Raw genomic sequence first — 26919 nt, 5'->3', positions numbered from 1 at the left:
TCCTTTCCTTTACCTCTGCTCTTGTACTGTTGTAAGAACGATTGAGTTGCTGAACCGGCTGGGATGGCTGAGCCAGGCGAAAGGAGAATCTTTTGGAAAAACACTACATTTTTGAAGACCCAAACATTGGGCTATCCCTCTCCCTGCTTTGAACCTATCAAATGCCGAATTGGTGTTGTCCCCAAACAGACATCCAACATTGAATAGCAGGTCCATTAGTGTTGCCCGCACATCACCAGAAGAGCGCATTGATCTTAGCCCTGCATGCCTTCACATGGCTACTGATGAGCCGTTGCACTGGAGAAAGAGTCTGTTGTATCATGGCCTGCTCTTATGATCTGCCTGGAAGAGTCTTGGTCATTTTTACTACCTCTTCAAAATGATCCTGGAGGTGGCAGTGAAGGTTCGTCATGTCCATGGCCACCATGTCCCAAGGTGTGGGTAGACAAGTGGCATTCATCAGCCAATAGGCTAAACTACCTGCTGAAAGCACCTTCTTGCCACTACTTCCAATGTTTTAGATTCCCTGTCTTCTGAGATGTTAGGAAGGCACCTGAATTTTGTTTAGGGCACGATGAGACCCACGTTTCACATTTCCTGGTGATGGATGGACAAAGAGAAAGACTGGATCTCCAGGGGATGGTCTATCCCTTCTTTCAATCATGCGATTCATGGCCAGAGCAGAGGCGGGTTTAATGCTGGCTGCCTTAATTGGGTTGAATCGTGACTTGTTAAAAGGTAGTAAGTATTCTTATTCCCCTGAAGGGGATTGAAAGACCTCTGTAGGAATGTTTTACCAGTTCTCAACTGCCAGTAAGGACAGTAAGTGCCGCCTTTCTCAGGATGATATGAAAAGAAGTGACTTCAGGGGCTCTCCGTCTCCAAGCCACTAGAATTCTGCAATACCAGGTGGGCAGCCATGCCTGAAGATGGGGGTGCAGCAAAATGGCTTCCTCCTTTCTGTTGTCATCTTCATGAGTGTGAAAACAAACTTTATATTTGCCTGTGCAGCGTATATTTATTCCCTTGAAAGTGATGTAGTAGCAATGACATGTGTAATCTTGAATGTACCAGTCCTTTCTTCATATATGCATGTTGTTTTATATTATTTTGAAGCTTCCTGTGACCTATAAAGCTCATCATTGTACTTGGACATTTTCCATACAATGTGACCTTCTTTTCAAGCCTGGTTAGGGAAGTGGGGCAAGCACAGCAGGCAGTAATGATATATACTCCTCAAAAAAAGCTCTTACTCCCTCTTCCCACCTAAAACTAGAAAGAAAAGAACAGCGGATTGCTCGTTCACTGGAAACGCCGCAAAAATTTGGAATTCCATCCCTCCGCACATCAGAACCATACCCTCTTTTTTGGAATTCAAAAGTCAACTCAAATCCTTATTCCTTACCCGTTCCCTTGGATGTGGAGAACACGGGACAGACAGCAACCATAGAGCTATGTGACCCCTAAGAACCTGGAAACCAAAGAAGCTCTACATGACAATTTTGTCGCTCTTTACTATGTCATACTTTTGATGTACATCGCTCACTTGTCATGTTTCTGTTGATTATATACTAGGCTCCAACTGTAAAGCGCTCTGATACCTTTGGGTCATGACAGCGCTATAGAAAACTTCTAAAATAAATAAATAAATAAAATAAATGTTGCCCTTCCTTGAGGAGAGGATCCTGACACCTGCATGTCAGATACGTTTTTGTTGAGAGTAACTTGTTTCCATCGTGCGATTGTGCTGCATTGATTCATATTGAGAGAAAATGTATAGGACTGTGTTGATTTTATATGAATTTTAGCTCTTTGCTCCAACTGACCATTTTCTAGTGCCAGCCCTAGTCAGCTGAAATGACAGTTTTCTTTTGATCTTTTGCTTTGCTTCTTGCTTTTTTTTATTAAATGCTAGTTGGACTTAAGGCTTTGAGATGAGGCACCCCTTGCTGCATCTGGATGAGCCAGAAAGGAAAATATTATCGAGGGTCTGTCACTGACGCTGATGCAGAGGGTCCAGGCTGAGACTCCTCCCTGTGTCTATGGAGGTACCAGCCCTGGTGATGGTGCCGGAGCGGACATTAGTGTCGACACTGTTGAAGCGGCCACTGGGGAGGGCCTCAGTGCCAGGATGACTCCAGTCACCCCAGAGGAGTCCCTCAGGGGGAACTCTGGGTTTGAGTGGTGCCAGGGAGGGGAAACAACCATTACAGCGCAGTCATTACAACACACTACATTTACAACGCAGTCATTACAACGCAACTGTCTTTACATCGCATACCTTTACAATGCAGCCATTCCAACGCATGTCACTACAACGCATGCCATTACAATATATTATAAGGTAAGCAATGGAAAAACCCCTACACTATCTAACACTTACCCTACTGTTGCACTCACTGTAGTGAGGATAGTATTTTTTACCCCTACACTATCCAACACTTACCCTACTGTTTCCCTAAAAGTGTTATGCGTTGTAATGGTATGTGTTGTAACGGTATGTGTTGTAATGGAATGTGTTGTAAATATAGTTTCTAAAAATGCTTTGTGATGGCATGCTTCGTAAAACCATGCTTTGTAATGGATGTTGCAATGTAAAAACCGCATTGTTAAGGAATGCGTTGTAAATGTTTCTGTTGTAACGTGTCCTATTCCCAGGGGAGGACCTGCCGGGTGGAATGCAACCAAAGCCCCACATGGACACATAGGGCTTGGAGGTGCACCAACGGTGTCTGCAGTTAGCCAAAATAGACTCATCATATTGTGAAGCAAGTGAGCTGGAAGCTCTCGATGGGCCAGCATTGCTGCTGGTGCAGCCCATGGTAGAGATAGACACAGTAACAGACCCATAATCGGCTCTGTGATGGGAGCCAGAGACGGTGGGGCCGCCAGAGGGGGCTCCTCAGTTGAAGTCCATGAGCTCCAGCTCCGAGGAGGAGGTACTGTCAAGGGGTGTCATTGTGCCATCTCCTCTGCTTCACATGTTTCCTCTTCCTCTCTTTAGAGGACTTGGAGGACAGAGAGGAACGTGCCTGACCTTGACAGCTAACGGCAATAAACCTGGAGTTTGTCGCACATATCTCTATGTATAAAAACAAAAGTATGTCTGTTTGTCCTTTATGCATTACTACACCATTCATCCGATCGGCATGAAACTTTGGGAAGTTGTTGAGTACACTCCTGCGAAGGTTTCTGGCAAAAAAAAAAAAAATTGGGTTAAATATCGGCCCCCCTGCCCCCTGGGCCCTCATAATCTTTCCAATAGTGAACGTTTACAGTTTGCGGTGCGACTCGCTTTTGCAATGACCATCAACAAAGCACAAGGACAATCGCTGCAAGTGTGTGGACTAGATTTGGAGAATCCGTGCTTCTCACATGGACAGCTGTATGTGGCCAGCTCACGTGTCGAAAAACCTTCTGATTTATTCATGTACAGATCAGACGGAAAAACAAAAAATACTGTGTATCCACAAGCACTCGAATAAATAAACAGAATTAAAACAACACTTTAAAATGTTTTCCATATTAAAATGAATAAGTTTCAATAAAGAATGACATAATGTAAATTAAATGTTATCATAACAAGTTTCCTTAAATTTCCTTTCTTCTAAGAGCGCAGCAACTGTGCGACAGGTAAGCTAGTCTATATATTTATAAAAACGAAAGTATGTTTGTTTGTCCTTTATGCATTACTACACCATTCATCCGAACGGCATTAAACTTTGGGAAGTTGTTGAGTACACTCCCGCGAAGGTTTCTGGCGAAAAACAATTTTTTTTTTTAAATGTGTTAAAAGTTGTTAAGTACACTCCTGCGAAGGTTTCTGGCAAAAAATAAATAAATAAATATATAAAAATTTGTTAAATATCTGCCCCCCGGTCCCCAGGAACCTCTTAATCTTTCCAATACTGAACGTTTACAGTTTCCGGTGTGAATCGCTTTTGCAATGTCCATCAACAAAGCACAAGGACAATGGCTGCAAGTGTGTGGACTACATTTGGAGAATCGTGCTTCTTACATAGACAACTGTATGTGGCCAGCTCACGCGTCGGAAAACCTTCTGATTTATTTGTGTACGTACCAGACATAAAAACAAAAAATACTGTGTATCCACAAGCACTCGAATAAATAAACAGAATTAAAACAACACTTTAAAATGTTTACCATATTAAAATGAACAAGTTTCAATAAAAAATGACACAATGTAAATTAAATGTTATCATAACAAGTTTCCTTAAATTTCCTTTCTTCTGAGATCGCAGCAAAGCGTGACAGGTAAGCTAGTGGGACATAAACAATTTGGCCTTGCACTCTTTGATGACATTGGCACTGAGAAGCTAAAGTATACAAAAGGGTGATGGATGGAATGCTTGAATCAATCTCAGCAACTGGTAATATCTCTGGCGGCATCCCAATCCATCAGTCCAGACCCGACTGCCAAGACAAGTGCAGTTTGGTTCCAGTGACTCAGTGTGCACAGGACCCATATATGGGTATACCATTCCCACTTAGGGAGACACACTAAAGTGTACAAAAAGGTGATAGGTGGAATGCTTGAATTATTCTCAGCCACTGGTAATTACCTGGGGCAGGATCCCACCACATTGTTATTTTGCACACCATGTCCCCTCAGTTTGGACCCAGCTATATGCAAATCAGTTCTGACCCTGCTCCAATAGGAAGAGTCTGGGTATACCTAGGCGTTGGTCCCGCGCACACTGTGTCACAGCTGTGTTGCCTGAAGGATAACTCTTCAGTGTACGGCCTGTGCCTGTGTATCCTGGGGTCAGCTTAGATGTCTCACCCTCCCCAGTAATTCCTGTGTCACCTGAAGGATAGCTCTGCTGTGTACGGCCTGAGCCTGTCTTACCAGCTCCAGCAATAGGTCTGTTGCCTAAAGGATAGCTCTGCTGTGTATGAACTGAGGCTGTGTATCCTGGGGTATAGCTCTGTTGTCTTACCCGCTACAGTAATAGGTGTGTAGCCTGAAGGATACCTCTGCTGTGTTCGGCCTGAGCATGGGTTTCCTGGGGGACAGTTTAGCTGTCTTACCCTCCCCAGAAATTCCTGTGTTACCTGAAGGATAGCTCTGCTGTGTATGAACTGAACATGTGTATCCTGGGGTGTAGCTCTGCCCCCTTACCTCTCCCAATAATAGCTGTATTACCTGAAGGATAGTTCTGCTGCGTATGGCCTTTGTATCTTGCGTAATAGTTCTGCTGCCTCAGGTGCCCCAATTATATCTGGAGTATAACTTTAATGCATATGATCCTGGGGGGATAGCTCTGCTGTGTTACCCCCACCCCAGTAATATCTGAAGTATAGCTCTGCTGTGTATGAGCTAGGGTGATAGCTCTGCTGTGTTACATGCCCCAGTAATATATAAAGTGTAGCTCTGCTGTGTATGGCCTGAGCCTGTGTATCCTGGGTGATAGCTCTGCTGTCTTACCCGCCCCTGTAATATCTGTAGTATAGTTCTGCTGTGTATAAGCTAGAGTGATAGCTCTACTGTGTTACCTGCCCCAGTAATATATAAAGTGTAGCTCTGCTGTATATGTATGGGCTCAGCCTGTGAATCCTGGGCGATAGCTCTGCTATCTTACCTGCCTCAGTAGTATCTGAAGTATAGCTCTGCTGTCTCTGGCCTGAGCCTGCCCAATCATCACAATCTAGATTATATGGGCAACTTTCTGCCATTGGTCGCTTGAATGAGTGCCTATGTGCAGCACCATTAGTAACGCGGTAAGTGCACCTGTGAGTGGTAGGTCTGAAAGCCTGGCTTAGACAAGGGTGGTAAGTAACTGCAGTCCTCCTTGGGGTGATGGTGGCATAATCTCCTCCATTACTATCATTTCCACCACAGGAGGGAGCACATTATTCATGTTATACATTTCCACTCATCTGTGAATCAGGCCCCGAAGCATTTCAACTGGATGCAAAGTAAGCTGCTGTTTCATGTCTGCCCTCCTCCTTCACGTGCACATCGCTTTAGTCCTGGCCGTCATGTTAATGCAGAAGTGATGTTACAGCCGGTGACTGGAAGTACCTGTTGGCCAGAACCGTGCCTGCCTGCCTGCGTCTTCAGCTCGTCTCCTTCCTGCAGTCATGAGCCATGAATCAAAGATGGCGGCCGACACCCCTGTCCTTTATTTTGTTGCCGATATATATAAAGCGCGAACTCGACCCAAAGGTATTGGAGTGCTTTACATAAGCACCAGTTGCATTACACAAGGGCACATTCATTTTTGGTAGGCACGGGGAAATTATGTGATTTGTCCAGAATCACAGGAAGCCGATACGACGCCAAAGCTCGAACCTGGTTCCCCAGATCCAAAATCAGCAGCTCTAGCCGAAAGGCCACATTCCTATGTGTCTTACTGAGGGGTGGGGTTGGTGGGAGCAGAGGTGCCCTTGTAATTGTAATCCAGATTTCAATCAATCAATCAGAAATTTGTAAAGCGCACTACTTACCTGTGAGGGTCTTAAGGCGCTAGGAGGGAGGGGGAGCTGCGCTAATGTGCGAAGAGCTAGGTCTTGAGGAGTCTTCTGAAGGAGAGTAGGTCTTCGGTCTACCGTAGGTAGGTAGGTAAGGTGTTCCAGGTCTTGGCGGAGGTGTGAGAAGGATCTACCGCCGGAGGTTGTTCGTGGATGCTGGGGATGGCGGCGAGGGCAAGGCTGGCGGAGCGGAGCTGGCAGGTGGGGGTGTGGAAGCTGAGTCTGCTGTTGAGATAGGCTGGTCCGGTGTTGTGGAGTGCTTTGTGTGCGTGGCTGAGGAGTTTGAAGGTGATCCTCTTGTCGATGGGGAGCCAGTGTCGGTTTTTCAGGTGGGGGGTGATGTGGCTGCGGCAAGGGACGTTGACGATCAGTCGGGCGGAGGCATTTTGGATGCCCTGTAGTCGTCGTAGGTGTTTGGCTGGGATTCCGGCGTAGAGTGGGTTGCCGTAGTCCAGTCTGCTGCTGACGAGGGCCTGTGTCACCGATCTTCTTGTTTCGGTCGGAATCCACTTATAGATCCTGCGGAGCATGCGGAGGGTGTTGTATTGGGAGGAGGAGACGGCGTTGACCTGTTTGGACATGGAGAGGGAGGAGTCGAGGATGAATCCTAGGTTGGGTGCGTGGTTGGTTTGTGTCAGTGCAGTCCCCAGAGTGGTCGGCCACCAGGAGTCATCCCAGGCTGCGGGGTTGGGTCCGAGGATGAGGACCTTCGTCTTGTCCGAGTTCAATATCAGACGGCTGCTCCTCATCCAGTCGGCGATGGCCTTCATTCCGTCGTGGATGTTGGTTTTGGCAGTGTGTGGGTCCTTGGTGAGGAAGAGGATGAGCTGAGTGTCGTCGGCGTAGGTGATGATGTTGAGTTTGTGGTGGTGGGCCACTTGTGCGAGGGGGGCCATGTAGATGCTGAACAGCGTCGAGCTGAGGGAGGAGCCCTGGGGGACGCAGCAGATGATGTTGGTGGCTTCGGATCGGCAAGGTGGGAGGCGGACGCTCCGGGATCTGCCGGAGAGGAAGGATGTGGTCCAGTCGAGGGCCTTCTCTTGAATACCGGCTTCTTGGAGGTGTGTTTTTAGAGTGTGATGGCAGACCGTGTCGAAGGCGGCCGATAGGTCCAGGAGGATGAGGGCTGATGTCTCGCTGTTGTCTAGTTAGCTGCTGATGTCGTCTGTGGTGGCGATGAGGGCCGTTTCGGTGCTGTGGTTTTGTCTGAATCTGGATTGGGACGGGTCCAGGATGTTGTTGTCTTCGAGGTGGAGGGTCAGTTGTATGTTGACGATTTTCTCGATGACCTTCGCCGGGAACAGGAGCAGGGAGATGGGCCTGAAGTTCTTGAGGTCGGTGGGGTCCGCCTTGGGCTTTTTGAGCAGGGCGTTGATTTCGGCGTGCTTCCAGCTTTGCGGGAATGTCGCTGTTTCGAAGGAGATGTTGATGACCTTCCGTAGGTGGGGTGCGAGTCTGCCTTGTTGAATATGTGGTGTGGGCATGGGTCTGATGGAGAACCTGAGTGGATTGAGTTCATGACCTTGCGCGTCTCATCGTCGCTGAACCAGGAGGTCAGGTGGTTGGCGCTGTTGTTGTTCAGAGTAGGGGTGAAGTCTGGCGAAGTTGGGTTGGTTGTGGTGTTGAAGCGGTCGTGGATGTCAGTGATTTTGCAGTGAAGAAGATGGCCAGGGAGTCGCAGAGTTCCTATGAGGGCGGGATGTCGTTGGCGCTGGGGTTGGAGAGTTCTTTAACGATGCGGAAGAGCTCTTTGCTGTCGTGTGCGTTGTAATCCAGGCGTTCTTCGAAGGAGGACCTCTTGGCTGATCTGATGAGGTGGTGGTGTCTGCGGGTGGCGTTCTTGTGGGCGGCGTGGTTGTCCGGTGTAGGTTCATGGAGCTATTTCTTCTCCAGTTTCTGGCATGTACGCTTGGAGGCCAGGAGCTTGTCGGTGAACCAGGTGGCTCTCTTAATGGCGTGGCTGTTGGGGGGTTTCTACAGAGGGGCGAGGGTGTTGGCATTATCGTCGATCCACTGTCTGAGGTTGCGGGCTGCGGCGTCTGGATTAGTGGGGTCGGGGGTGTGTTCTGGGAGAGGGTGGTGATCAGCTGGTCTTCGGTGACTGCTCCAGCAGCGGCGAGGCAGGTGTTGGGTGTGGTGGTGCGTGGTTGGTCTTTTGAAGGTGAAGTGGATGCAGCGGTGGTCAGTCCAGTAGGGTTCGGGGGTGTGGTTGAAGGTGACGTGGGTGCTTGTGGAGAAGATTGGCATCTAGCGTGTGGCCGGCGGCATGGATGGGTGTTGTGACGAGTTGTCTGAGGCTGAGGTTGGTGAGGTTGTCGATCAGAATTGACATTGTTGTTGTTCTTGAGGTGGAAGTTCAGATCCCCAAGGAGGTTGTAGATTTGTAAAGCGTGACTTATCACCCCTAAGTATATCCAGGTGCTTGGGGCCGATAGAGGGCAATGGCGCTCTCCAATTTGTAGGGGTGCATTATAATCACAAGTAGTTTGCACCTGCTAAGGAAGGCTTCACACGCTGACACCTTTTTCTGAACTTGCCTGGGAAATGCTAAGTAGGGATGTCACGTTAGTGGTAGTGTAGGGTCAGACTAATGCTTTATACTTCCAAACCTCCAATGAAAAAGATTCTTGATGTCGGCGCAGTTATCTTCTGCATCTTGATTGTAGAATTAGTTATTCTTTGTATGCTTCACAGACTGAATTCCACCTGTAGGTTTGGATTTGTATTAGTTCTGAAGTATTTCTACACTCTCATCTTGAGGTGTTTGTATGTCCAATTGTTCTTGGCTTTGTAATAAACTAATTACACTTAGAACCTGGATTCAGTGATTCTTCAGAGTCATGGTTGTTGCCAGTGTGAAATCTAATTAGATAAGACATTTCTCCCCTCTACACTCTTAAGCAGGAACCAACGACCCATCGACCAGGGGTGTCCGAGTAAATCTAGAATGTGGAACCCAGCCCCATTAGGGCTGTCGGGGAGATTAAGTGACCTATTGTACAGAGTCACATAATGCTGAGCTGAGCAGCAGCAGCGCCAGGATCAAACTGTGAGCCCCGTGCTCCAGAGTCAGCTGCTCTGGCCACCGCGCCACACCTCTCCCTTGGTGCCACTCACTAGGAATGAGAGTGACCTGGTAACTCCAGGACACAGGCTCGGCACACACGGAACCCTACAGGTGATCCCATTGGCAAACTCACAGCAAACTGGATGGAGTAATAATATGTATGTCAGACATGTGCACACGCATATAACATGGACAGATCCACCAACAGCGTCATACAGGCAGTCTACTCCACTTACCCACGCATGCAGTCCGACCCATGCACAGAGTCAAACACTCTATGGTAGGAAGATTACTTTAGGTTGCTTACAAGCGTATTAATCCTTTTGTTAGATCTCGAGGAAGCCTCTGATACCTTGCGGTGAAGTTTTAAATGTGTGGGGATGAAGACGATGGGCAGGGGGCAAGCGTCAAGGTCTGGACAGAATTGATATACACGAACCCTACACCCCAAGTTCGAACCGGCTGCATATCCAGGGCATAGGCAGTAGGGTGAGGCATGCAGATGGGATGTCTATTGTCCCTGTTGCTTGGTGCCCTGGGGGTCTGGCCACTGGAATGAATAGCTTGGCACGGGACACCATGTAGTTGCATAAGCCCCAAAGGCATCACAGATTGTATCTCGCTGTATGCAGATGACCTGTTGCTGTACTCAAAAGAATGGGCATAGAGGACGCAACGAGAGACTGGGGACATGTGGAGAGGTGTCTGGGTTTAACCCCTTCACTGCGGTGGCTATTCAGCCGCAGTGCTAAGGGGGCGGGGCGGCCGCGCGGCGGCCGCATGCTGGTGACGGAACCGCTCCATCACCAGCGTCGGTGGCGCTATGCTAAGGACGGAGCGGTTCCGTCATGGCCCGCCCCACTCAATAGAACGCTCAGCGCAGGCGCGGAATTCGCGCCGCGCATGAGCAGCGAGCGGACCATGACGGAACCGCTCCGTCATCAGCACAGCGCACCCGCAGCTGATGATGGAGCGGTTCCGTCATCAGCATGCAAAGGGTTAGGGAAAATTGATTTTTATACCACTTCATTTCCTGCAGCAAAGCACCCAAACTTACTGCATATTTGTGTGTTGTGTGTGCCAGTTTGTCTGGTGCATAGAGCCAAAGGGAACAAGTGGCACATTGATGCGGACACACATATAGAGTCAGATGTAATGGAGCACCAATGTACACACATGGGCACAGAGAACACAGAAGCACACACACCTGGACATAATGCGTCACAGGCAGCTGAAGACAAGCAAACGACACTCACACACAGCTGGAAACTCATCACGCTCCATTCTCTTACTGAGTTAACACAATAGGCACGCGCCAGTGCCACGTGACTCTCCGAGGCGTCCGCGAGCAGGGAGCACTTACCACTGACAGAGTCCGCGGGGCAGCGGTCCGTGGAGCAGCACTTGCTGCTGGAGCTGACCTTCACCTGCTCGTTGCTGAGAGTGGACAGGCGACCACAGTCCTTTGCCCTCCCACAGCCCCGAGCGAAGCTGTGGGCCTTGCCTTTAGCTGTGAATCAGAGAAGAGTAAAAGCTGGGTGTCAGAGGAGAGCAGAGACAGGTGTGGGCAGAAGAGGGCCTATGCAGGGTGTCAGGGAGCAGAGGAGAGGGAAGGCAGGGTGTCCAAGGAGAGCACAACCAGGGTGTTAGAGAGCAGAGGAGAGGAAAGGCAGGGTGACCAAGGAGAGCATGGGCATGGGGTCAGAGGAGAGCACAGGCATGGGGTCAGAGGAGAGCAGAGACCGGTGTGGGCAGAGGAGAGCATATGCAAGGTGTCGCAGAGGAGAGGGAAGGCAGGCTGTCCAATGAGAGCACAGACATGGGGTCAGAGGAGAGCAGAGACAGGTGTGGGCAGAAGAGACCCTATGCAGGGTGTCAGGGAGCAGAGGAGAGGGAAGGCAGGGTGTCCAAGGAGAGCACGGGCATGGGGTCAGAGGAGAGCACTGGCATGGGGTCAGAGGAGAGCAGAGACCGGTGTGGGCAGAGGAGAGCATATGCAAGGTGTCGCAGAGGAGAGGAAAGGCAGGCTGTCCAATGAGAGCACAGACATGGGGTCAGAGGAGAGCAGAGGCAGGTGTGGGCAGAGGAGAGCATATGCTAGGTGTCGCAGAGGAGAGGAAAGGCAGGCTGTCCAATGAGAGCACAGACATGGGGTCAGAGGAGAGCAGAGACAGGTGTGGGCAGAAGAGACCCTATGCAGGGTGTCAGGGAGCAGAGGAGAGGAAAGGCAGGGTGACCAAGGAGAGCACGGGCATGGGGTCAGAGGAGAGCACAGGCATGGGGTCAGAGGAGAGCAGAGACCGGTGTGGGCAGAGGAGAGCATATGCAAGGTGTCGCAGAGGAGAGGAAAGGCAGGCTGTCCAATGAGAGCACAGACATGGGGTCAGAGGAGAGCAGAGGCAGGTGTGGGCAGAGGAGAGCATATGCTAGGTGTTGCAGAAGAGAGGAAAGGCAGGCTGTCCAATGAGAGCACAGACATGGGGTCAGAGGAGAGCAGAGACAGGTGTGGGCAGAAGAGACCCTATGCAGGGTGTCAGGGAGCAGAGGAGAGGAAAGGCAGGGTGACCAAGGAGAGCACGGGCATGGGGTCAGAGGAGAGCACAGGCATGGGGTCAGAGGAGAGCAGAGACCGGTGTGGGCAGAGAAGAGCATATGCAAGGTGTCGCAGAGGAGAGTAAAGGCAGGCTGTCCAATGAGAGCACAGACATGGGGTCAGAGGAGAGCAGAGACAGGTGTGGGCAGAAGAGAGCATATGCAAGGTGTCAGAGAGCAGAGGAGAGGGAAGGCAGGCTGTCCAATGAGAGCACAGGCATGGGGTCAGAGGAGAGCAGAGACAGGCGTGGGCAGAAGAGAGCATATGCAAGGTGTCAGAGAGCAGAGGAGAGGGAAGGCAGGCTGTTCAATGAGAGCACAGGCATGGGGTCAGAGGAGAGCAGAGACAGGTGTGGGCAGAGGAGAGCATATGCAAGGTGTCAGAGCAGAGGAGAGGGAAGGCATGGGGTCAGAGGAGAGCAGAGACAGGTATGAGCAGAGGAGAGCCTATGCAGGGTGTCAGGGAGCAGATGAGAGGAAAGGCAGGGTGTCCAAGGAGAGCACAGGCATGGGGTCAGAGGAGAGCAGAGACAGGTGTGGGCAGAGGAGAGCATATGCAGGGTGTCAGATAGCAGATGAGAGGAAAGGCAGGGTGTCCAAGGAGAGCACAGGCATGGGGTCAGAGGAGAGCAGAGACAGGTGTGGGCAGAGGAGAGCATATGCAAGGTGTCAGAGCAGAGGAGAGGGAAGGCATGGGGTCAGAGGAGAGCAGAGACAGGTATGAGCAGAGGAGAGCCTATGCAGGGTGTCAGGGAGCAGATGAGAGGAAAGGCAGGGTGTCCAAGGAGAGCACAGGCATGGGGTCAGAGGAGAGCAGAGACAGGTGTGGGCAGAAGAGAGCCTATGCAGGGTGTCAGAGAGCAGAGGAGAGGAAAGGCAGGGTGTCCAAGGAGAGCACGGGCATGGGGTCAGAGGAGAGCACAGGCATGGGGTCAGAGGAGAGCAGAGACCGGTGTGGGCAGAAGAGAGCCTATGCAAGGTGTCAGAGAGCAGGGGAGAGGGAAGGCATGGGGTCAGAGGAGAGCAGAGACAGGCGTGGGTAGAAGAGAGCCTATGCAAGGTGTTAGAGAGCAGAGGAGAGGGAAGGCAGGCTGTCCAATGAGAGCACAGGCATGGGGTCAGAGGAGACCAGAGGCAGGACATCCATGGAACGCTCAGACACAGCAAAAGTATGGATGTCAGAGGAGAGCAGAGGAAGGTGTCAGCAGAAGAGAACACAGGCAGAGTATCAGAGAGCAGAGGCGAGGAAAGACAGAGTGTCCAAGGATAGCGGAGGAGGAGAGATCAGACAGGGTATCAGGGAGCAGGGAAGAACAGAGGCATAGTGTCAGAGGAGAGCACAGACAGAGTATGAGAGAGCAGAGGAGCACAAAGACAGGGTGTCCAAGGAGAGCATACGCAGTCTGCCAGGCAGCACAGAGAGCACAGGTAGGCTGCCAGGCAGCAGAGGCAGGAGAGATCAGACAGGGTATTAGGGAGCAGAGGAGAACAGGGGCAGGGTATCAGAGGAGAGCACAGACAGAGGGCCAACAGTGGGGAAAGGAGAGTCATGATGTCAGAAAGCAGAGCACAAAGGCAGAGAGACAACAGAGGAGAGCATTGGCATGGTGCCAGCAGAAGAGGAGAGCACAGGCAGGGTGACAGAGGACGGGAGGAAAGCACAGGCACAAGGACAGGAAGGAGAGCACAGGCAGGGCGTCAGAGGACGGGAGGAAGGCACAGCCACAGGAAGGAGGGCACAGGCAGATATCATAGGTTGGGGGAAAAGCACAGGCACGGGAAGGAGAGCACAGGCAGGGCGTCAGGGGTTGGGGGAAAACCACAGGGACAGGAAGGAGAGCACAGGCAGAGCGTCAGAGGTCGGGAGGAAGGCACAACCACAGGAAGGAGAGCACAGGTAGATATCAGAGGTTGGGGGAAAAGCACAGGCACGGGAAGGAGAGCACAGGCAGGGTGACAGAGGACGGGCGTAAAGCACAGGCACAAGGATAGGAAGGAGAGCACAGGCAGGGCGTCAGGGGATAGGAGAAAGGCACAGGGACAGGAAGGAGAGCACAGGCAGATATCAGAGGACGGGAGGAAGGCACAACCACAGGAAGGAGAGCACGGGCAGATATCAGAGGTTGGGGGGAAAGCACAGGCACGGGAAGGAGAGCACAGGCAGGGCGTCAGGGGGTTGGGAGAAAACCACAAGCACAGGGACAGGAAGGAGAGCACAGGCAGGGTGACAGACAGAAGCAGACTTGGGGCCAGAGGTAGGGGGCAGAATGCGGTACCACAGCACAGCTGGAAGGCGCGCTCCCCGGGGCGCGCGCCCGTACTCACACGTCACAGTCTCCGTCAGGGTGGAGATGCAGCGGTCCTGGGCCGCGTCACAGGTGTTCGCGGGCCCCGTGCAGCTGTCTCCGTTGGCATTGCTGCAGGTGTCGCACATCAGGGAGTGCCCTGGGAAGCAGAGAACAGCGGGCGAGTCATTCAGTGAGTGACCATGAGAGGGAACACAGGTGTAGGAATGAGGACATTTGTGAGTATGTTGGAGAGTGAGAAAACATGTGCATGAGGTCAACTGTTCTTTACTCCCAGCCGCAGCCTTCCTCGTCACACAAAAAAGATACACACCTATAGTAACTTTTACCTCAGTCCTCGCCCTCTCCTAAGAGCCTGGAAGACATGGGCCTCCCTCAACCGTATCTTGGGCCTGATTTACAGAACTAACTTAAGACAAAATCCTAAACTTGCTACCATTTTGGTATTCACACAAGGCACTTACTCTTTTTGGTATTCACAGAAGGCACTTACTCATTTCGGTATTCACAGAAGTTAGGAGTCCTAACTTTAGGACTCCTAAATGCCTTCTGTGAATACCAAAAGTCTTCAAGTTAGTATTTTTCTCAGTTTAGGAGTAGTAAAGTTAGGGCTCCTAACTTCTGTGAATACCGAAATGAGTAAGTGCCTTCTGTGAATACCAAAATGAGTAAGTGCCTTCTGTGAATACCAAAATGAGTAAGTGCCTTCTGTGAATACCAAAAGTCTTCAAGTTAGGATTTTTCTCAGTTTAGGAGTAGTAAAGTTAGGGCTCCTAACTTCTGTGAATACCGAAATGAGTAAGTGCCTTCTGTGAATACCAAAATGAGTAAGTGCCTTCTGTGAATACCAAAATGAGTAAGTGCCTTCTGTGAATACCAAAATGAGTAAGTGCCTTCTGTGAATACCAAAAGTCTTCAAGTTAGGATTTTTCTCAGTTTAGGAGTAGTAAAGTTAGGGCTCCTAACTTCTGTGAATACCAAAATGAGTAAGTGCCTTTTGTGAATACCAAAATGAGTAAGTGCCTTCTGTGAGTACCAAAATTGTTGAAAGTTTAGGATTTTGTCTTAAGTTAGTTCTGTGAATCGGGCCCCTTGTCTTTCTCCCTCCCAGTATGAGTGAGGGTGCCTGCCCTGTGTGGGGCTGCAATCTCCCCTTCTAGATGGGGTATGTAAAAGCCTGTCCAGTGGAGGAGCCAGGACCCTCATTCTTAGTCTGTGGCGAGGGGGGCGGCGAGGGGGCAGAGAACGAGCGCCAGAGATTATAACTTAATATGTGAGGATTTCAAATTGAATTGGTTTGCTTAGAATTCAGTTTTATACACAGAAAACACTAGGAAACTGTCAGATTATAATAATAGCCAACCAATAATCAATTTATAATAATATAATCAAAAGAGAAAGGTTCGAAGTGTAAAGTCAGTTTTAAACACTGGGGTACCCCGTCTTCTAGGGGGAGATTTGACTCCGATCCGAAACCTGGGCACCCCGGTCTCGCCAGTGTAGCGCCTAGAAGAGCTAAAGTGAGCCCTCTGAGTAGATACAGTTTCCGGCGCTTCTTTTATGTTAGTCTAGGCTGCACGTAGTCACGAGAAAAGTCTGTAAATCTGCTTATTTTGATCCACCTTTGACAATGTTGTTGGAATGAGCTCGCCCAGCTAGAATCAAAAACCACATTAGAGCGGCCAAGTGCAACTGCCCAACTGGGCCTAAAGCCAGTCCCCACCCTGATAGGGGGTTTGCTACCGAGTCCTGGTGACTACTTCCCAATTGGTTGTTCTGTATTATCTATAGAGAAACTGTGCATGTTTTCATTTCATGACCTAAGCTTTGGCCAGAAGCTAAATTCGTTGTTCGCCGGACCTAAAAATTGTTCCCTAAGTTCAATTGTCTAGGAATAAAAAAAAAATGTATGCACGAAAATGGTATTTGTTTAAAAGACGCCAAAGATGCTGTGCAAAGTCTGCAGTGACGTAGAGGTGACGTGTTGCTAGGCAGGGGCAGGTCGTTGTCCGAACTCTATCGAAGCTCTTCTTTGGAGCCACCTTGGGACCACGTGTCTTGAACCAACCAGAGTTCCATTACAATAGGTAAACCAGTACTTCAAAGCCCATAGGTAGGGTGACCAACCGTCCGTAAATTTCACGGACCGTCCGTAATTACGGCCTCACGTCCGTTGTCCATGAGGATCCCTTTTACGGACGCCTTTTGTCCGTAATTTTGGCCATGACAGGGAGCAGCAGTGCTCCCCTTTGAGAGGCCCCACCCCCCCTGATGGGGCCGCCTCGCACTCCTCCTGGATCACAAGAGCAGCCCCACCCACGCTCTGTCATTCTTTATGACGGCTGATTGCCACATACAGAATGACATTGGGCAGTCTGGGGTGTGACAGCCTGTGGTGGCCTCCTCCGGCCTCAGTGTACAGCAGGGCATTCTGTAAGATAAAAGGTAAACGCCCATGCTGCAACGAGAGGAAACAGTTTACACAAAGAAGCCTGTAAAACAAGTTGAAAAGAACAGGTTATGTTATTTCACTAGCTCATCGTTTTAGAACTGAAGTATTTTCAATATAATATTCAACAAAGCCATGGTTACTGCTTTTTTATTTTAAGCAAATAACAACCATTGACAAAGCCAATAGTCCTGGCTTGTTGTTGGTGTAATGATACTTGCTGTATTATATATCTGGATGCAATGACAGAAACATAATACCAGTCGCGCGAAACACAATGCTAAGAACAGATTTTTAGCCTAGGTGTTTTAAACCACACCCTTAATTACATTGAACACCCCCTTTGAAGAGATTCCCTCCCCTACCTCTCCCCCCACACACTTTTTTTATGCGACTTAAAGCCCTGGAAACAACACCATGTCACAGTCACCTCACATCCTGGCACTGTGCATCATGCATGCCTCATGACTTCTAGTTTTCAGATTGCCTATGTACAAGGGCATAGTGAACCCTCCCCCACCCCACCCCTTGCTTTAGGAACTACAGCAGGGGTGAAGTTCTTGATGGGCCTCTTCTCTCTGTAACTCTGCAGACAAAGGCTCAGTTCATGTGAAAAGGTGGGTGAGTAAATAAGGGAAGGAATGTGTGAATGGCTGGATGGATTAGTGAAAGGATGAATGGATGAATGAAAGGGTGAATGGATAAATAAAGAAAGAAATGATGGACGGATGAGTGAGTGAGTGAAAGTATGGATGAGAGAAAAGGTAAATAGATGGATGTATGGGTGCAAGGGTAGATGGATGGGTAAAAGGGTGGATCGATGAGTGAAAGGCTGGATGGATGGATGAGTGAAAGGGTAGATAACGGGTGAATGGTTTAGTGAATGGATAGATGGATTGATGTATTGATAAGTGAAAGGGTGGATGGATGTATGGATAAGTTAAAGGGTGGATGTAAGGATTGATGAGTGAGTGAAAGGGGGTAGATGGACAAAAGGATGGATAGATGAGTGAAGAAGTGAAAGGGTGGATGGATGAGAGAACGGACGGATGAGTAATAGGGTCAATGGATGGATTCATGAATGGATGAGTAAATGGGTGGATAGATGGATAGATGGATGGATGGATGGATGGATGGATGGATGGATGGATAAGTGAAAGGGGGATTAATTAATTAATTAATTGCAAGTTTATATAGCGCTAGGATCGACTCCCGGAGGAGTATCTCCGCGCTTCGCGGAGAGAGAAAGGGAGGATGAATGACTAAAAGGGTGAATGGGTGGAAGAATAAGTGACTGGGTGGATAAATGAGTAAGTGAAAGGATGGCTGGATGGGTGAAAGGGTAAATGGCTGGGTAAATGAGTGGATAGATGGATGGGTAGAAGAGTGGATGGATTACTGTACGGATGGATGGGGTGAAAGGGTGGGTGGATGGATAACGGATGGATGAGTGAAAGGGTGGATGGAGGCATGAATGCGTGAAATGATGGATGGAAGGATACATGGTGGATAGGTTTGCAAATGGTTGAATATGTTTGGCTATAGATGGACACATAGATGGAAGGACAGAATGAATGGTGAAAGACTGAATGAAATATAAAAGAATGACTACACCTTGTAGCACCCATTATCTTAAGTAACATTTCCTATACATTGACTTTCACGTTTATGAGTCATTGTCTCTACATAATGTGTGTGTGATGTAACACACTTTGACACCCAGCCCTACATAGTGTAAGCGCCAGGATACCCGTTGGGTGACAGACATAGCGCTATATAAGTATGCCAATACATACATACATACATACATACATACATACATACATACATACATACATACATACATACTTGGGATGAGTAACACTATAAGAGAAATTAAATACACGTGAGAGACGGTCTATGTGAAGACGAGGGGCACCATTGGAGGGTGGTAGCAAGGCCAGACTGGCCAACCGGCATCAGGTGTTTCCCTGGGAGGCTGGAAAGGGGAGTGAGCGGTTTTGTTACTTGGGGCTGGCAATGTCAAGTTCTTGTATATCCAGTAGTTTTCAATCAACAAAAAAACCGGCCTCACTTATATTCAGTTGTGGTTCACCGTCGTCTAGTGACTAATATACCTGCTGGAGCGAGATGTCAGTTTTGAATCGTTTAAGGTAGCAAGCAGTGGACATATTGAAAAAACTTGAAGTGAACGATTGTCTCAACCTAATATAAACTTATTTTGACTTATACTTAAGGGGTTGTCTATTTACTTACTTATATACTATTGCGCAACCTCCTCTGATGCGTCTGTAAAACTTACCTTTTGTTCCGAAGTTTTGTCCTGAATTTTGACCTTTTGTCCTGAATTTTTGTCCTGAATTTGGACCCTTTCTCCAGAATTTGTACACTTGCCATCCTGAATTTGCACCCATGCCAGTTGGTCACCCTACCTGTAGGTAGCGCCCCGGCTGGCACTAGGGTAAGGGGGTGCCTGTCACAGGGGACAAGTCCCCCTCTTATCAACAGCAGCCTTACCTGCTGAGTTAAAATCTAGTAGGAACAACTCAGCCTTCCATCCTTCCGGGGGACGTTAAACTGAGTACACTCACCACTTGTTAACTGCAACATTTAGAATCAGGAGAAGTGTACTTCAGCACCATGGACAGGGCCACAGATACTTCCCCCGAAAGAACTGTCCACCGACAGGCTTCAGCACCATGGACAGTACCACAAGACCTGCTGCTGAAAGAGCTGTGTACGGACACACTTCAGCACCATGGACAGATCGACAGACACTACCACTGAAAGAGCTGACCACAGACAAATCCACAGGTACTGCCACTGAAAGAGCTGACCACAGACAAATCCACAGGTACTGCCACTGAAAGAGCTACTCACGCACAGGCTTCAGCACCATGGACAGATTCCCATGGCCTGCTGTTGAAAGAAAGGGCAGATTCCAAGACTTCAGCACCATGGACAGCGCCACAGGTACTGCCACTGAAAGAGCTGTCCACACACAGGCTTCAGCATCTTGGACAGAGCCACATTGCCATCACCATGGACAAATCCGCTGTCTCTACTCCACGTTCAGTAAATAGAGTTCGTGGTTAGACAAGCCATGGTTTGATTCACCCCCCCACCTGGATTTGGGCCTTATTGTTTAACCAGAAATCCCAAAGTGGAACAAGGAAGCTCAGGATTCCTGTTTTCTCTCGACTGGACAGCTCTTTCAGTGGTAGCGATTGGCAGCCACCCGCCCCTACCCAGGAATCATCGCAGTCACCCCTGTACCTCTGCCGAGACTACAGTCCAAGAGCTGAGTACAAAAGCAGAGCTGTTGAACCACGTGTAATAGCCACTGGAGCATGCGCCCAGAATACCCAGGGAAGGTGTTCACAGGAGAACAGGACAAGAGTACAGGCAAATACATCTCAAGGCAGCCTGGGACGGGGTACAGTCAGCAACTGCTCAAGGGAGCAAGGGACCACGGTACACATAACAACTGCTAGCAGGAACAAATGACACGGGTGTATGCAGCAACTGCTTAAGACATCATTGGACACAGACATCGCACACTTTAAAAAGCATAAATATGTGATAAACATAATGTGATAATGCACCATGAGGGGCAGTACCCTTGGACAAGCAGTCCTCGTAGAGATGCTGTTTACTTAGTGTAGTCACACCCTACCAAGGTCCTGTTCCCATCGTATGTTCTGTAGTTCTGTAGGTGCCCACACTATGAAAAACCTCTTATCTGGCATATATTACTTTTCAAATGGTAATGACTCTACACAAAGCATTTATCTTACAGCATAGACACTAACCATGGGCGAATTTTGCGGATTTGCGGTCTGCAAATTGGCGCAAAATCGTGAAAAAATCCGCGAGTTCGCGTGAAAATCCGCAAACTCACGGATTTGCATAATGTGACCATGACCACGTGTGTATGTAACTTTGCCACCACGCCAACATGTGCCGAGGTCCCTCGAGTGAGCTGTCCACGATAGTGAGGAAAGGGCGGGAAGAAGTTGCATACCCTAGTGTGTGTGGGGCGGGGCCAAACAGGCGGGGCTTCTATGCGAGTTCATATGCCTCTTGTTTATAAAGGGTCAGAGACCGATCAGAGCACCAGATGAGGAGAAAGCAGCCTTCATCAAGGATTACATTTAATTGTAGACGGTAGATATGGGGAGGAAGCACACCTGCCTAGCCTAGACCGTGCTCACTGATTGTTTGGGCTGATTATAATGCATGATGGCCTTCGTGCCTTGGCCCTACTCCCACACCTTGTGAGGAGGCTAAGAATCTAGGAGTCTGGATCAACCCCACCCTCTCCTGTGATGGCCATATAAGGCGTCTTGTGGGCAAATGTTTTGGGGTACTGAAGACCCTTAACAAAATGTTAGACCTACTACCCCTAGCGGCCAGAAGGACACTGACGCAGGCATTGGTGACCTCTCGGTTGGACTATGGAAACATCTTGTTCCTAGGGTCCAACGAGGGCAGCCTTGGCCGCCTGCAAGTCATCCAGAATTCCGCCGCTAGACTGGTGTTAAGAAGACCCAGGAGAGCTAATTCTCAGAAGGCTCTGGATGCGCTTCACTGGTTGCCAGTGAAGAAACGCGTGCTGTTCAAATGCCTCCTCTTCTGTCACCGAATCGTCTGGGGCAGGTCGCCCGCCTACCTTAGGGACCTAGTCAGCCGCTACGAACCAACAAGGACCCTCCGGTCGGAGGGTACTGGGCTGCTGACAGTTCCTAGGATAAGGAAGGCTAGAATGGGTGGACGATCTTTTGCGTTCCAAGCAGCTCAACACTGGAACAAACTTCCTCCTGCCCTGAGATTGGAGAGCAGTGAAGCATTGTTCAGGGCTAAGCTCAAAACACTACTCTACACTGTATAGGGATAGAGGCTCTGTTATGGTGGGCGTTAGTAGCTCTTAGCGCGGGGACACGCCGCAATGGCGTTACTGGGCGCTCTATAAGCTCTTTTATTATTATTATTATTATTATGACTGAATTTGAGCTTCAATTCGGGCACCTGCTTTATCTGTAAGTGCTTCCTGTTGAGGTTTAATTTTTGTGACAGGAGCTTCGTGCCAGACTGAATCCTGCCTGAATATTTATCCACAAAGATGCCACCGTGTTGATACCTCTACTAAAAATAAAAAATCCACCCGCGAGCAGATTTGCGATTTTTCGGCAATTTTGTGAGATTTGCGGATCGCGAAATTGCCGAAAATCCGCAAAATCCGCGAGCGGAACAGATTTTGCGCCCACCCTTAATAGACACTACACAAAAATCAATCTCATGTTGAGGTTTGTTTATTTATCAAAAAATGTTTATATATTCACTTTAGTAAATATTTAAACATTTTTTGATAAATAAACAAACCTCAACATGAGATTGATTTTTGTGTATAGTGTCTATGCTGTAAGATAAATGCTTTGTGTAGAGTCATTACCATTTGAAAAGTATTATAGGCCATTTAAGAGGTTTTTCATTGTATTTATTTCCTTCCCCCTCCTCTTAGGCCTAAACTAAATAGGGGGTCACCTTTATGCTTTACTGTAGGTGCCCACATACACATGTAGACAACTCACGGCACTGGAGAACAGAGTATGGCGGGGGTAGACCATGGACGTCAATTCACCAAGATGACAGGGGTAGTGGAAGTGACATTTCACCCCATTTGACCTTTACATTGGCTCACACACACATGGCTTACACATACTAACATATTCACGCACATAAACACACTTGCATTCGCAAAAATTCATACAACATAGATTTAATAGCAATTTTTACTTACCACATCTTCCAGATAGGGTCATACTCCAGATAATGTGTTCCATTTTTATTACACTAACAAACATTTGACATAATACCAATTAAGTGGAGCTACAAACAGAGTCCATTAGAAAGAGCTGCCCCTGTGTGCCAGGTACCGAGTTTCCACCTTCGAGGTTAGAGGTCGCAAAAGCAGTGCCAGGAGTAGCAGCGGGCAAGCCAGGGGTCACAGCTGAGACCCCTGGCGACTCCTAAATGACGTCCATGGAGTGGACTTCTCTACTGATGTTATAAGGCGCTACTCTGAAGAGGAATTGCTTCCAATCATGGACAGACCCACTGCTCACTGTGAGTATCTAACACTGGTTGGACCTTAAAACTAGCACCTGAGTGGTCTTTGAATGAGAGATTACCAGCTGTGACAGTTCACAAAGCGGGGGGCATGAAGGGAGGGGACAAACTGAAGCACTGGACTTGAGTCCTTCCCACGGCATCCCGTGTGCCCCCCCGCCCCTTCCGCTTCTGTGCCTGTTGTGCACTTTCAAGGCTCTCTGCCTCGGTCCTCAGGGTGCAGCCCAGCTCACTCTCTCTGTCAGTCTGAGTTAATTCAGCACAGCACTAGGCCCCGCGTATGACGGATGAATACACTGCAGCCGACTTTCCATAATCTGGTCAGTGTCATGGCGGAGTAAGTTTCTGATTCACAGTTTCAGATGCATGGTATTCTGATGCCCTCGTGTGTCTAGTGTTGGTATTACAGGCATGCAAGCGAACCAATGCAATGCTTATTTCGTGGGAGCATGCACAAATCCGAATAACTACCTACTTTGCACAGCTCTTCTAACTTTGGGGAGGATCTGGGGAAGCTGGCGGGGCTGGAGCAGCTTACTGCCATCACCAGACTCACTTACGCAGATGAAAGGGTGACTGGCTTTTCCCGTGGCTAAAGCACAGCGCCTGGGCACACTAACAAGAGGTCTGAGGGGCCCGATGCTGATACTAGAGTCCAGTGGAGGCGAGAGAGACCTGTGTATCCAGGGTACCTCGTATGAGCGGGACATTATAACGGGATAACGATGATTCAGCGCCAGCATGGGCCACGCAGGACAGCGAGCTTTGCCGCTTCCATTAATAAGAGGCGAATGATGCCTAGACTCTGAGGGACAGACGTGTCACACTTTCCACGCAGCACGGCAAGACGCCTCGCTGCACAGGGCAGCATTGCGCAATATTTGACATTATATGGCCCATGCCTGTGCTCTCCTTGCGCCAGCGCACTATGTGCTGCCTTGTCCTGTGGTGCAAGGGTGCCTGCGCTGTAGGCAGGATGGGCCCGATTCACAGAACTAACTTAAGACAAAATCCTAAACTTACTACCATTTTGGTATTCAGAGAAGTTAGGAGTCCTAACTTTACTACTACAAAATTGAGAAAAATCCTAATTTTAAGACTTTTGGTATTCATAGAAGGCATTTTGGCGTCCTAAAGTTAGGAGTCCTAACTTTACTACTACAAAATTGAGAAAAATCCTAATTTTAAGACTTTTGGTATTCATAGAAGGCATTTAGGCGTCCTAAAGTTAGGAGTCCTAACTTTACTACTACAAAATTGAGAAAAATCCTAATTTTAAGACTTTCAGTATTCACAGAATGCATTTAGGAGTCCTAAAGTTAGGGGTCCTAACTTCTGTGAATACAAAAATGAGTAAGTGCCTTCTGTGAATACGAAAATGGTAGTAAGTTTAGGATTTTTTCTTAAGTTAGTTCTGTGAATCGGGTCTGATGTTCTTTTCTCACAGGAATTTCCCTCTTTCTATGAGTGCTGCAGAATACACCACATTTAGAAAGAGGAAACGAGGAGGAGAAATAAAGACATTTTTCTTTGTTGCAAGAAATACAAAAATGTCTCCTCATTGCGCCTCTCCTGGGCCGACTTAGCACTTTGATGTATTCCCAGGATTAGCTGTCTTTGTAATTCTGGGAATGTGTCAAAATCCATAGGTGAATGCGTGGGAACGCCCACGCTCCACCTATGGAACGCCTTCCCTGGGCAGAGTTACTCTAAGCAATGGCTTACACTGCCTTGCATCACTCCAGAGGTACCAAGGTGTCCTTGCGTGGCTTCGTAAATCTCATTCTAGGTTTTGTGTAGGACTGCATAGCCTTGCGTGGTGAAAGGATAACGCAAAACCTTGATTAAACTGGCCCTAAAGACCTTATTTAAAGTTTGATGGACGGGAAACTATGTCACAACATGTTATCTGTTCCTACAGCCGCTTTCCAAGTGCGTTATTGCTAATGGAACCTGCAGTCCATCAGACGACATGTCCGTCACTTTTTGATAGAGTATCCCACCTGCCAAACTCTAAGTATGGCCGGAAGTAATTAGTGCAAAGACGTCAAACTGATTAACTGATTGCAAGACTATCTACTCGATGATATGCATAATTCATGACAATTATGTTATTCACATAATTTTTTTTGGGGTAAATATTTTTATTGACAATTTTTTCCATTATATACACAAACTCCACCCTCCCTCCCGCCCTCCCCCCAAGACCAGTAATATCCAAAAAGACTTATTACATTCATAAATCTGTGGTTTAGAAATCTCATTACATCAACATTAATTTATGTCATTCACATAAATGAATGTTGATGTAATAAGATTTCTAAAGCGCACAGCTACTGAAAAGACTATCCCCGCACTATTATTGAAAATGATTGATGGCTGTGAGAGCAGTTGTAGGAGAGTGCCCTTTATCGAGTGGGTCGCCCATGTTTGACTGGATCTCTGCCATTTTTGCACTCTGTGCTTTGATAATAAACACCTCTAGGTGTGCATGTGCTCTACACCCAGTGGTGTGACTATTAATGTCCTTCCCCAGTAGCTGACCTTTAGTAAACCCACAATGAAACAAGCAGAAGTGGGCACGTGGAATCAATCTCAGAAGTCACACGAGAGCTGCAGTCTGGGTGGGTAGTACTGACAGGTCTCACAGCCTGGCCTGCCGAAGTCCAAAGCCACAGCAAGCACACTACAAACGATACCGTTGTACGGGGATGTATGACATTACAACGCATGCTTTTACCACGCATGCCTTTACAACGCAGTTTTTACAACGCATGCCTTTACAACGCATAGTGCTTTGGGGTGCTGGATAGTGAATAATTTAATTTACTATTCCAACTCCAGTCCCCGTGGATAGTGGGGAAGGTGTTGGATAGTAAATTAAACTATTGCCTATCCTAGAGCGCCCCCCAGCGCAATGCATTTTAATGGTTTGCGTTGTAAAAGTTGCGTCGTAATGGTAGTGCGTTGTAAAAGTTTCGTTGTAAAGGTTGTTTACTGTTGTACGGAGCTTGTACTATAAACAACATCCAAACTGTGATCTTAACCTGATCACACTCACAACTATTTCTTGTAACAAAAGCTTGAGATCACATCTTAAAATTTTGTTTATTTGCTGTATCAATAAACTGTCTTGAATGCAGTGCAGGCCTACATCTAAGAAGGTGGAGTGCCGAGCAGTGGAGAAGTAGTAGGGAAGCAGCAGAGAATCAGAAGGGAAGAATTAGGGAAGCACAGGGAAGCAATAGGGAAGCACAGACAAGCAGTAGAGACGCAGAAGAGAATCAGAGTTGGGAAGCAAAAGGAAACAGCAGGGAAGGAGCAGAGAATCAGCAGGGAAGCAAAGAGAAGCAGTAGAGAATCAGCAGAGAATCAGCACGGTAGAAGTATGGAAGCAGCAGAGAATCAGTTGGAAAGAAGTAGGAAATCAAAGGGAAGCACAGGGAAGCAGCAGAGTGTCAGTAGGGAAGAAGTAGGGAAGCACTGGGAAGCAGTAGGGAAGCAGCAGAGAATCAGAAGGGAAGAAGTAGGGAAGCACAGGGAAGCAGTAGGGAAGCAGCAGAGAATCAGAAGTGAAGAAGTAGGGAAGCACTGGGAAGCAGTAGGGAATCAGCAGAGAATCAGCAGGGAAGAAGTATGGAAGCAGCAGAGAATCAGTTGGAAAGAAGTAGGAAATCAAAGGGAAGCACAGGGAAGCAGCAGAGAGTCAGTAGGGAAGAATTAGGGAAGCATTGGGAAGCAATAGGGAAGCAGCAGAGAATCATTAGGGAAGAAGTGGGGAAGCACAGACAAGCAGTAGAGACGCAGAAGAGAATCAGAGTAGGGAAGCACAAGGAAACAGCAGGGAAGCAGCAGAGAATCAGTAGGGAATCACATACAAA

General features: G+C 48.4%; 1 protein-coding gene across 1 annotated transcript in view; it reads right to left on the bottom strand.

The window, feature by feature from the left end:
- LOC147700963 (phospholipase A2 inhibitor and Ly6/PLAUR domain-containing protein-like) overlaps positions 1–26919 on the bottom strand; it is a 60237-nt gene that overhangs the window by 7997 nt on the left and 25321 nt on the right. The window contains exons 2-3 of the mRNA XM_086929792.1: positions 14480–14599; positions 10926–11072 (exon numbers count right to left, since the gene is read on the bottom strand). Coding sequence (XP_086785918.1) covers positions 10926–11072; positions 14480–14599 — 267 coding nt within the window. The remainder of the gene's footprint in view (positions 1–10925; positions 11073–14479; positions 14600–26919) is intronic.

The sequence above is a fragment of the Lissotriton vulgaris genome, chromosome 7 (genome assembly GCF_964263255.1).
Source record: "Lissotriton vulgaris chromosome 7, aLisVul1.2, whole genome shotgun sequence".
NCBI lineage: Eukaryota > Metazoa > Chordata > Amphibia > Caudata > Salamandridae > Lissotriton > Lissotriton vulgaris.
Note: the sequence above shows the minus strand (reverse complement) of the source record. Positions and strands in the feature narration are given on the sequence as shown.